Source organism: Megalopta genalis, chromosome 10 (assembly GCF_051020955.1).
Source record: "Megalopta genalis isolate 19385.01 chromosome 10, iyMegGena1_principal, whole genome shotgun sequence".
In the NCBI taxonomy this organism is placed as follows: Eukaryota; Metazoa; Arthropoda; class Insecta; order Hymenoptera; family Halictidae; genus Megalopta; species Megalopta genalis.
The window spans coordinates 17,763,193-17,775,083 of NC_135022.1; the positions used below are offsets into that span (position 1 = coordinate 17,763,193).

The window sequence follows — 11,891 nt, forward strand, 5'->3', positions numbered from 1 at the left end:
GGTATTTTCGGCAACCAAGTGGTGCCACAGCCTCGCGAGAGCGTGGTGACGAGATGGAGGGCGGACCCGTGGGCAAGAGGATCGTACAGTTTCGTCGCGGTCGGCAGCTCCGGCAGCGATTACGATCTCTTGGCAGCTCCGGTCGCACCGCCGCCCACCCCTGGCGCCCCACCCCCGCAGCCGAGAGTCTTTTTCGCAGGTAAATATTTAGCCGGCGCGTTATTTCGAGCGGCCACTTATACCTCCGGCTCTCTTTTTCCTGCGGGAAACAAAGTCAACCGGCTACATCTCCCGTCGGGTTCACTCGATTGCAAGTTTTATGGTCGAGGCCAGACCGTTTCGTTTCGGGAGAGTGCGCTTTTCTCTCTATTCCCCGGCTTCTCCGCGCGTCTCATTTTCCCTCGACCGTCTTCTTTCCGACTCCGCTTCGCCGAGACGCTTTAGAAACGCCGGATTTAAACAGTCCCGCAACGAGTTTATTGAATTATTCTATGAAACAATTATTGCGGCGCGGTCTGGCTGGCTCCGACGCGGTTTGTTCCGTCCGCGTGCACGCGGCTCTTTCAGCTCTGCTTCTATTTGGTAGTCGATTGAACTCCGCTGAAACTACGATGCGCACGTATCGCGTTTCTAATCCCTCTATAACTTGATTTTTCCGCTGGTCGAACGGGGACGTGGGACGTGGAAAGAATTTGTATTAGGAGGCCTGGAAACCGCTGTCGACGCACGTCTTCACTGGCGTGAAACGTGTGGGACAGTTGACTGTTATGAAACGCTATTAGCTTTCATGATATTAAAGATTGTTGTGCAATCACCACCTAGGATAAAGCGGCAGTTCGGAAAGAGAACAATGTACGCGTCGTTGCAAGAACTCGATTAGAACAAATATATCGTACTTAGCGGAATCATAAACTGCGGATCTTTGCACAAACCTCGAATTCTACTGTCATTGTTTACGCAATCGATTCTTTTTCATTTTACATATCTGCAACTACCGAATACATCAATAGACAGACCAGTTACAAGCGAACATTTGGAAAAATCACTGCAATCGTGTACGGTCTGCGCCCAGAAGGGCAGCTAGCGTAATCTTCTCAGCAACCATGGATGGACCAGACCTGGTTTTTGTGTTTCCAGGGGAGCACACGATTCGAAATTACCCAGCCACGGTTCACGGAGCCTTTCTGAGCGGCCTGCGCGAGGGTGGACGCATCGCGGATCAACTTTGCGGCAGTCCTTATGCACCTCCGACGATGCCTGCAGCTGGCCCGCCGCCGACGGGCATTCCATCGGCGACCACCGCCGCCAGCTCGACGCCTTAATCGCCTCGTCGTGAACATCATTTTGGATGAGACCGTGTCATCTTCGTTCGAACGATAGACGCGAGAGACAACGCCCGAAAATCCAAACCCTCCATGAAGACGTTCGTATCCGACGAACCGGGACGCTGTTTACCGCGTTACCAATTTTAACTAACGACGTTCATTTTAACCGACTCATTACGAATGATCGGGCGCGATCTTTAGATAGGGAAACGTGACGGTGTGATCGGCACCCGATCCGTTCGGCGCGGGTTTCATCCCTTCTGCGGTCCTTGGTCGACTCTGAACAAATTTTGGAAACGGTGGCTGTGACATGTAGATTTTATGCATTTACGACGAACATGCTAAAAAGAACAGTAAGGATATTTGAGAGCCTCGAATATATATTAAGTCATAAATTAGTTCCCACAAATTTCAGGTCCTTCTAATGTATTGACAAGCAAATATTTCCTATCGAAGTATTTAACCAGCAAGAAATAACCTAGTCTCATTTGAAACTATAAACGGTGACCTCGCGTTTCTATCGTTTTGTTTTTAAATTTTAACAGTTGCAATTTCCTGTCGGTCAAATACTAATGAACTTCGACAGAAAACATTTTTTCTCAGTCCATCGGAAGCTGCTGAAAAATCGTGGAGACCAATTTGTGGCTCTCCCTGTATATGTATACCATGTAATGTACATATACTACACAATATCGTATATTTGGATAAAGATTCACGACGAGATTAAAATCTAACGACGAGCATTCGAATCAATGTTAAATTTTACTCGTGTCCTCATGCCATAGAATATAGTCGAACAAAACCAGTCGGGCTTTTAACGACGTTGAAAACCAATTTGCTAACTCAATCTTCGGCTACAGTTTCTTCATGTTCTCGAGAAACTGGTAGCTGAAACTGTTCTTGAGAGAACGATTCGGAGATTTTAAGATTTTACAAGAACCGTCTAGCGACAGATGAGAACATCGCTTCTAGTTGAAAATGTCGATCAATTTTGGATGACCATGTCCCCAAACTCTAAACGTTAAACCTGGAAAGAACCTAAACGGAACGATCATCGATTCACAAGCCTCAGTTTCGAAGAGAGTAGTCGAGAACCGCAGCAGGCCCGTACAAATAAGTTTCATTAGCGTAGATTCGTGCCTTGCTTCATTCCACATAGCCTACGTTCGCAGCCCTTTAGTTTGTACATTACCCTGGAACGGTATCACTCGTCCCAGCTTGCGTTCCGTTTCCGGGATCCCCTTTTTTACTCGCTTCACGCTATACGCATGCTTCACGAACGTCCCCGCCCGGACATCCCGGCCTAGGTACTATGCTTCCGTCGCTTGTCACGCGATCTCCGAATCATCACCGGCGTCGAGGACGTCCGGTCCATTCCGGCGGACCAGACGGTCCCGTGTCCCGGCGCCGTGAAAAGCCGTCATTAGCCAGAATGTTTGCGAATCGGACGAACGCCACGTACAAAGAACCGGGCTGCATGGTTTCGTGCGTCGCGACGCCTGGCGACGATAATGGGACAAAGGGAAGAAGAACCGCCAGAAGACACTTTCGCTGAACGATAATTGCGCTTTCGATCGCGGTCATTCGAGGTGAGGCCGATCGATTCAGAGTGTATAACACGATCTCCGCGCCACTGACGCTGCGTTCTCTCCGAGCACTCGGTCGCGACGAAGTCCGCGTCGAACGCACGGCCGTCGTCGGATACCGTTGACCTTAGGTCCAGGATCTAATCCAGGTTCTCCGGAGCTTGATCTCCTAATTTCTCAGTAAGTCGTATGAAAGATTCGAAAAAGCGAGGAAGACGAATGCGAAGAATGCGATGTTCGAAAGAACGAACGGCTCCGAGAAGCCTGCGGTAACCCGAGGTTAGGCAGATCCTCGACGGATCCAAAGTGACTCTCCGCCACTCGTTGGCCGACGTAGCGTCTCTAGATGTAAGAGCCTCGCGGGCGGTCGAGATTGTGAGACCGAGCGCACGTGACAATGTATAATAAAAGACAAAGAGAAGTTTCTATGGAAATGTAGTCGTCTCCGTTGCGAATGATCAAACGCCGAACCGGCGCGGCGCTACCGTTTCACTCCCGCCTAGGATCGCAATCCCGGGGACTTATAGTCGGTAGACAGTCATCGGGATCGCGTCCAAGCCCAAGATAATGCCTCGACAGGATTGTTTCGACCCGTTTCGACGAGAATCCCCCGATGATCGAGTGACGGCCCATTGTCAGAACGCCTCGAATCTCGGCGTGCACGTCACCCTCGAGCCTCGTTCTCTCGTTGGCCGAGGAACACTTGGGGTAAGTTAAGCTGCACAATAAGAACCGTCAATGTCTCAAGAGAGGATTCCTGGCCGACTATTCGCGGCGGAACTAGGTGAATCCCGGCGCCGCTAGTCCCTCTTACGACGGTTCGCGCGCCTCTGGCCCGAGGCGAAAGACCTTCTCCCCAGGCTCTTTTCACCGACCAACGCCTCTTTCAAACGATAGTTCCCTTTTACCTTCGCCACCCGGCGCGGGGGAACGCGGCTTTTCTCCGTGGAAGACGCCCGTTTAAGAGAGGACTCGCGCAGACGTCGCCGATCAGCCTTTACGTCCGGGAAATAGGTCACAGGGTGCCGCGAATTTGTCGAGCTACTTGTTCGGTACCTTGACGGACCGAGACAAATTCCGAGCAATCGATTTTATTCAGCGTTTACCCTCCTACCTCCTTCCCACGCCGCTTTCACGCCTTTGACGCGACAATACTTTCTAAGGATTTTTATGATTCTTACCGATCGAACGACTTTCTGCGATCAACGACAGCTGGCCTGGTCAATGGGGGCATTGCTTCCATCGAATCGCGATTACTATCGAAGCAAGGTGATTTTCTGAAAATTCGCCCTTTCTTTGAGTCGCTAGTTTCTTTAGCGTGTCGAAGATCGTAAGAGTATTGCAATGAGCACGCGGGTTTCAGCAGCTTCAAGATGATGCATTTTCTTAGAATGCTGCTTGGAGATGTTTATATTTCCTACTTATTTAAGATTTGCTTTTGAATAGATTGATCGTTTAAAAAAATTGCCCACCCAATTTCTCTCTCGTTGGTTCCCCTCGAATGCATCGAAGATCGGAAGAACTTTACAATAAAGAGATAGGTTCGAGCAGTTCCATGAAACAGAGATCAAAATACCGCAAGTATTAACGCCTAAATAGAAGCACATTTCACAAAGAAACTTACGATCTGCCGCTGGCAATTCTAACGCCTGCGAACCCACGGTAAGTTACACAATTGGCAAGGAACCGCGGAGAATAAGCGCGATAGCGATTGCACTGCTGAATTTGCTTCGGTGCAAGAACGATCTGGTTAATCCTTGCTCTGCCGGCTCTGGGTCACTCGTGACCCGTTCTTTGAGCCAAATCAGTTACAAATATCCCAAACCACTGTTCCTTTTCATTTTCTTGACATATCTGTTTTCAAAATAACCAATGTTTGTCATACAAAAAAGATCCGAAATGCATCAGAAAATAATGCATCTCGCTCGGATGAATCTCGTTCGAAATTGATTGGAAAAACTGGAATAACCGATCGAACGAGTTTCTCTTTCATTATTCTGCGTGGGGACTGTGCCCGCGCGAGCCCCACACTTTCAAAAATTAAACGCACAAATACCCTCAGGAGTATTCGCAGGCGTTCGGCTCGTGGCCTCTCGCCAGGGGGAACCACCTCGTTGATCATGGTATCCCCTGCGCCAGGTTAGTATGACCCGGCCAATTTTCCGCGGCCCTGATCAGCCCTCTAGGTCCTATCTTCACCTGCGAGAAACGGTGGAAAGCGAAACTCCATCCATCGGAATTTTCAATGAACTGTTGAAACAATAATTGACTAACGAGCCACGCGATCGATCGTTCTATTGTCGCGGGAATATGCTCGATTCCGTACGAACAACGCGGGTGATTCGGCAGAATCTCCACAATAGGATCGCATTGATTCCAACGCGAACAAGGAGATTTCTAATTATAAATTCGCCGTAAAATTTGTAACTGCTGTAATGGAACGATTCGCAGGGTGGATCATCTCAGTAATATATTATAAACCAAGGGTGACTTTTGATCACTACGGGCGACCTATTTTTTTAAATAATAGCCGGCGGTCTAGTAAAATAGGCAAAGTAGTAATTCAAAGCCAAAAATAAGTTTAAATTTAAAATAAACGTAGATAATAGACAAGTGGACTAGGAATAGTTAGGCCAGTCGACCGCGGTCGACGCTTCGGCCACCCCTATTATAAACCAATGAACCTTTATTCATGGTCAGCGGTGGTTTTTATACAGGTACCTTACCGCTTGGCTGACGAGATAGGAGTTCGATGGAGCGTTCTGTTAAAACATCGAAGCGCGTCTTTGTCACATGATCGGATTGCGTCCCGTTACTCGGATCGTGTCTCGTTACACTATCTGAGCAACCCGCAAAACTCGATTCCATCCCTGTCTCTTTCTCTCTGGGAACGAGCTTCCAGTCAAAGGACGCGGAGAAACGGCAAAGAATCGATCCGATGTTCAATTAGCGGTGCAATTTCGCTTCGCAGAGCCGTAATACCGCGTTTACGCGTACATATGTATGTATATACGTACGCACGTTTCCGACAAACCGGGGCCGAGGAAGCGGTGTACCTTCTTCGGTCTCGGTTAGGGAACTTCCGTTAATCCGCCGGCAATCGTCAATATTTTCCGAAGTGTTCGCTTTGGGAGCGTTCCGCGGGCGGCCTCGCCGCCGAAATTGTCGAATGGAACTACACCGGTTCACGGCGAGGCGGGTTCCGCGCGCGAGGAAGTAATTATCCGTCAGAACCGGCCGTAAAATCGTTAGATCAGAAGCAAGAGCAACGGGAACTCGACGGCAAAGTGCTAACATTGCGCGCCGTCGGGAACTTCAGGACTTCGACGAGGTGGCTCGTCTTTCAAGTTCATCGAGTTTACGAGACTCGGCGTAGTTCGATTACACGCCCCCGGGTACGGCACCGCTGTAACGCAATATCTATATCGAAGTAATCAAGCTCACAATATCCCCGATTTAGGCAGGAAATTTCGCGGGGGCTGGGGACGTGGCGGAAGCCCGAGCGATTGCACGCGGCGCGGCGTCGAGTTTCAAATTATGCGGCACGACGAGCCCTTGGATCGCTACGCGTGAACATGCAAATCATTCTCCGACGGCTCTCTTTTCACGCCAAACGAAAAACTTTCCTCAGCCACGGAGCACTTTCGTGGACCAACCGCGCTGGTCAATGTGAACCACCTCGTATATTTTCTGTTAAAACTGTTCCCATTATAGAGACACTTTCACTGGAGTAATAGAATGCATGTCTTAACACGTTCTATGCCACGTGTATTCATTGAATTCGCTAAAAAGATAGATTCTATTAGAAGTTCAAGACCGAACAATATACACAGTGCTTGAACACGCTTGAACATCAGTTTGCTTTCCTCATATTTTTGCGTGCGACACATTCAGAAACAATCGGTAAATGAAATGGACCGTACAGAAACAAAGCGAGCGAAGAATAGTCAAAGTTTGTTCGTTGAAAGGATTGAAGTTTCGGTGAGCGAAGATAAAGCTATTCCTTTTTGTTCCAGTATTAAACGGAATATTCTTGACACCAAAGTGAAAACGATTTACGTTTTCAAGATTCATTTTTATTGAAATATATGCGAACAAACTGAATTTGACTACAATGTTTAGGATGCCGCAGAGTTAACCCTCTGGACTCGGATTATACAGGGTGTCCCAAAAATGTCTCGCAATCTGGAAATGACGGGTTCCTCAGACCATTTGAAGCAACTTCTTCCTTCACAAAAATTTTCTCCGAGGCACCGTTAACGAGTTATTAACGAAAAACAGTGACCAATGTGAGGCGAGCTCAGTTGGTGCGAGGCGACCGAGCCAATCAGCGGAACTGGGATTCGACCGCTCGACCGTTGGCGCCGTTGGCTCGGCCGCCTCGCGCCAGCTGAGCTGGGATTCGACCGCTCGACCGCTGGCGCCGTTGGCTCGGCCGCCTCGCGCCAGCTGAGCTGGGATTCGACCGCTCGACCGCTGGCGCTGTTGGCTCGGCCGCCTAGCGCCAGCTGAGCTCGCCACTCATTGGTCACTGTTTTTCGTTAATAACTCGTTAACGACGCCTCGGAGAAAATTTTTGTAAAGGAAAAAGTTGCTTCAAATGACCTGAGGAACACGCCACTTTCGGATTACGAGATATTTTTGGGGCATCCTGTATTTCCACCGAATGAATGAGACATTGGAATAAATACGAGCAACAGGATTTACATGAAACTTGAATCGTTCTTTGAATAATTTTAGTTATTCTGCTCCGTTTTACGAAACACCGACTTCCCTTTGTCACAAATGCATGAAATCCACGATCTTCAAATTCCCACTTTTCGTACGCTATTACATCGATCCACCTTGCGAAAATAATCGTTTATGCAAAGTAACGCTTTGCATACATATGTAAGCTAATCAATTTTTAAACGGCGGAGTTCGCACCGGTTTAATGAAATATTCGTGGCACACGTGGAAACAAATATTTTCATTCCAAGAGGTTCGTTCATCATTCAACGTGTTCGCTGACACGGCGCGCTTTCGAACAATATTTTATCAACCCCCGTAACGCACCCCGGAAATAATTTCATGAAAGAACCTCGGATTATACATCGTCCATTTTTACTTTACATTTTCGCAACGCAACCATTTCACGAAAACGTTCCGTAAGAAAAATGGAAGGTTATGTCAAGGTTATATCAAGGCGTCGCCTCCAGAGTTTCAGAAAGCGGTAGCAAGCTCTTATCAATTTTCGAGCATGAAGAAAATTCTTCAGGAATTGTTGGTAACCGTTATCGGTCAGTAATTCTTCGGGCGACGAAAATATTGGATTCCGCTCTCAGAGCCCGAGCGTGGAAAGTCTTCCAGAGCTGAATGCTCTACCCGGGCCGGCGGAGTCCTTTCAGAGACCGCCTTGGAACGCAGTCGCGTGCTGCCGGTCACGTTCCGTTGCATTCAACGTCCAAGTGTACCTATCCTAACCGAACCGTAACTAGACCGCCGTTGCAAATCAACCCTAGCCCCCTGCTGCACGAACTCAAATATTAATTCAATAGAGCAGACATCGTCATAGTAACCGTAAACACCGCTCGAGACCGCTCGGAGGCGCGCGACCGAACCTCTAGATCCCGTTTCACCGCGAACGATTCACGTTACTTCGGCAAGATGAGCATGATGCCGTTGAACAAGGTGCGCTGCGGCCCCGTAATACCGAGGAAGTATCCTCAGGTGGTGATCGGTAGCTCGAAAGGCGAGCTGGGCTACCGAATACGCGAGCGGGAGAAGTGCGACATCGTTCCCTACGTGGACAGGTCCTTGATCGAGCTGCACGAACAGCAGAAGATGAGGGAGTACGAGAATCTGACGAAGACCATGGACTTCGAGCGGCAGACCGACAGGAAGATCGGCAAGAAGAAACTTTGGAACCACGTGCAGCAAGGTAGCTAAGTCACAGTTGTTGGAACCGTGAATTTGTAAATGAAGACTTCTTAATCAATTTCTTAGTAGCAATAGGTAACGCGCGAGGTCGGTATGGATTTTGTTAGAACTTTTGATCAGAAAAGTTTCCGACCAAAGATTAATAGATCGCCGGTAAGTAGAATGTTAAGTTAGCCGGGGTTCTGATAGAATTTTTTATCGGAGGGTTCTCTAATTAAAAGTTGATGGTCTTCCATGTAGATAAAGCGTCGAAGTAGTTACGCTGTTGTTAGAATTTTTATCCGAAGGTACTCTAATTAAAGGCCTTTCCCGTGGATAAAGCGTTAAATTAGTTTCAATTTTGGCGGGATATCTTATCAAAAGGTGCCCCTAAAGTGGTTACAGCTGCAACAAGTGCCTTGCTCTTCAATTAATGGTCTTCCGATGTTCTCGATAAATTTCGCTGACACCGCGATGGCTTCTGCAGGGTTGGCAGCCTACCAGGACTCTGTCAACGCTCGCAGGCAAAAGCTGCGGGAGGTTCTTCTGCGCGAGCAGATGAGTCTGACTCGCGAGGTGGTCGACCAGGCTCAGCACGGCGACGACGCCAGGATGGAGAATATGCGGCTGAAAACGGACGAACTGAAGAAACAGCAAGAGGAACGGCGTCTAGCACTGGTAGCTGCGAAGAGGATGCAGCAGTACCTGGCGCAGTGTCCCGCAATTCGAGAGAATATAATGAAGAAGACTACGATGGAAGTGAAGGAGTGCAACCTGGTGCAAATGGCGGAGAACGAAGCGAGAAGGCAAGAGCGCGAAGAGCTCGAGAAACTGTGGCACAACCTGATGCTGAAGGAGGTTGACGCAAGGAAAGAAAGGGAGATAGAGGAAGCTAAAAGCCGCTGCTTGGTTGATCGGGAGGTGATGACGACCCTGGAGAAACAGATCGCAGGGAAACTAGCCCTGGAAGAGCATCTGAAGCGAGTTCAGCAGGAGGATAAGGAGTACGTGGCTTGTCTGAAAGAGCAAATGCGACGAGACGAGCTGGAGAGATTGGAGCTCGAGCATAAGAAGAGGCAGGCCTTGAAGAGCGACCTCCTCGAGCAGATGATGGACGCGAAGAGACGTCTGGCGGAAAAGGCTCGGCAGGAAGCTGAGATGGACCACCTGAGAGACAGTTTGGCTGCTGCCGAGCTGGCCAGGGAGCAAGCCAAGATCAAAGAATCGAGCGCGATCCTGCGCAAAGAACTGTTAGCCTACCTGCAGTACCTGGAGGATCTCAGGAAAGAAGAAGCCACGAGGAACATCGAAGTAGACCGCATCATCGCAGAGTTCGTGGAGAAAGCCGACGCCAGACGCAACCTAGCTGCGAAGCAGTTCAAGGAGGCCAAGAGTAAAGGTCTTCAGGAGGTCCTCCGAGGGCTGGACGAACAATTGAAGCAGAACCGTCGAAAGGAAAAGGAAGAGGAGGAGAAACGTAGGCTAGAGCAGGAAGTGCTGCGGAAGGAGCTTGAAACGGAGGCTAGGCTGTCTGCTAACGCAAAGGAAGAGGCCAAGACCAGGAAACTGAGGTACAAGAAAGACCTGGAGGAACAACGCAGACTCGCGGAGGATGCTAAGCGCAAGGAAACAGAGGAGCTGCGCACATGGCACGAGCAGGAGATGAAACGCCAGCAGGAGGACCTGAAACTCACCGAGGAGCTCCTGGCGGCCTCCGATGTGATCACGCCGCATCCTTTCAAAGCCCTGCTGAAGGAATGCGCCGCCAGATACGCTGCCGAGAAGGAGGGCCAATGCTATTGCCCCCCTCCCCTGCCTACCGAATAATTTAATAAAAGCTGGAAGAGCTAAAGAAGGTACAATAAATTTTTATACATTTTTATACATTTTTCTACCCTTTTCAGAATTTAATATCGCGCTCTACACCCTCAATACCATTGTGCACATATTAAATAGAACTTGTCGAACGATTCCACAACTTTCTCGATCACTATCTGTTAATTGGCTAGATCGGGAGGACGGTGTTTCCAAAAATCGGCTGCAGCGAACATTTAATTTAGCTTAGTTTATAGATCGCTCAAGATTTGAATTTTACCATCGATGCGCCACGGGATCTAGGACCCACGCGGCGATCTATAGCGCAGATCGTACTGCGAGCTCCATCCGTGGCACGCGGCCGAAGCCACGGGCGAATCTACCGTCGGTAACGCAGGCCCCTGTTTCATTATCGATCCCCGGCATGATATTTTTCGCGCGAGGGTGCAACTTTCGCGAAAGCTCGAGGCGTGGACGGTTCCCAAAAGGATCCCGAGCATCCTCGAAACGAGTGCATCGCGTCCGGATTGTGTATTTAATGTAGGGGTTTCAATGATTCACAGTTCGCCTCGCAATACAATCTGCAACGCGTTTCAGAAACGAGCTCGGGCCCGATAAACGGCTCGTGTTTACCTTCCGGGGATCGTCGCTTGGCACGCGACAAAATATAGAAATCCGCGAGTAGACGGGAATAATCCCGCCATCGAATCGCGCGGATAATGACGGCGAGCCGGGCCCACGCCTCGAATCGGAATAATTACGGAGCCGGTGCTGCGAAGCGTTATTTTTCCGTTCTTTTTATTGGATGATTTATACTTCGCTTAAAAACGCGTTTCGGTCCGCCGCCCGCGGCTCGATAATTCCTCCTTTCTCACCCCCTCTGGCCCCCCTCCCTCCCCCGCCCGGCACACCCCCCTCGCGTGTATTTACAGCGCGACGTTAAACTCTCGAGTCTCTTGCAGCACCTCCGGGCAATTGCTTTGAAATTCACGGCGAACCAGTCCGAAGTGCAAATTGACACTCCACTTGGATTGAATAGCATAACTTGCCCCGGTACTGAGTAGAAACCGTAAATTACCTCCGGCCCGTTCGATTATTGGAAAACACGCGACTCCGTTACGCGGCGCGGAATTAACGAGCGACCGTGGAAAAATTAATTGCGAATTAATCGGCCGCCTACCGAGGACAGCGTTAATGGCACGGCAATTAGACAAGTCGCGCCGCGTCTCGCTGTCTGTTCAACTAATAAACGCTTGTGAAACGCGAA

At 49.3% G+C, this 11,891-nt stretch overlaps 2 protein-coding genes across 2 annotated transcripts in view; both read left to right on the top strand.

Moving 5' to 3' along the window:
* The window catches only part of Su(var)3-3 (lysine-specific histone demethylase Su(var)3-3), a 181,471-nt gene extending 178,126 nt beyond the window's left edge, over positions 1 to 3,345 (top strand). Inside the window, exons 14-15 of the mRNA XM_033470137.2 lie at positions 1 to 199; positions 1,138 to 3,345. Coding sequence (XP_033326028.2) covers positions 1 to 199; positions 1,138 to 1,322 — 384 coding nt within the window. The 3' untranslated portion in view covers positions 1,323 to 3,345. The remainder of the gene's footprint in view (positions 200 to 1,137) is intronic.
* A 4,815-nt stretch (positions 3,346 to 8,160) lies between these two features.
* Positions 8,161 to 10,675, top strand: LOC117219971 (uncharacterized). The gene is made up of 2 exons (XM_076524720.1): positions 8,161 to 8,831; positions 9,297 to 10,675. Exons 1-2 carry the CDS (start codon positions 8,558 to 8,560, stop codon positions 10,634 to 10,636), a joined length of 1,614 nt encoding a protein of 537 aa, XP_076380835.1. The 5' UTR covers positions 8,161 to 8,557; the 3' UTR covers positions 10,637 to 10,675.
* The last annotated feature ends 1,216 nt before the right edge of the window (positions 10,676 to 11,891 follow it).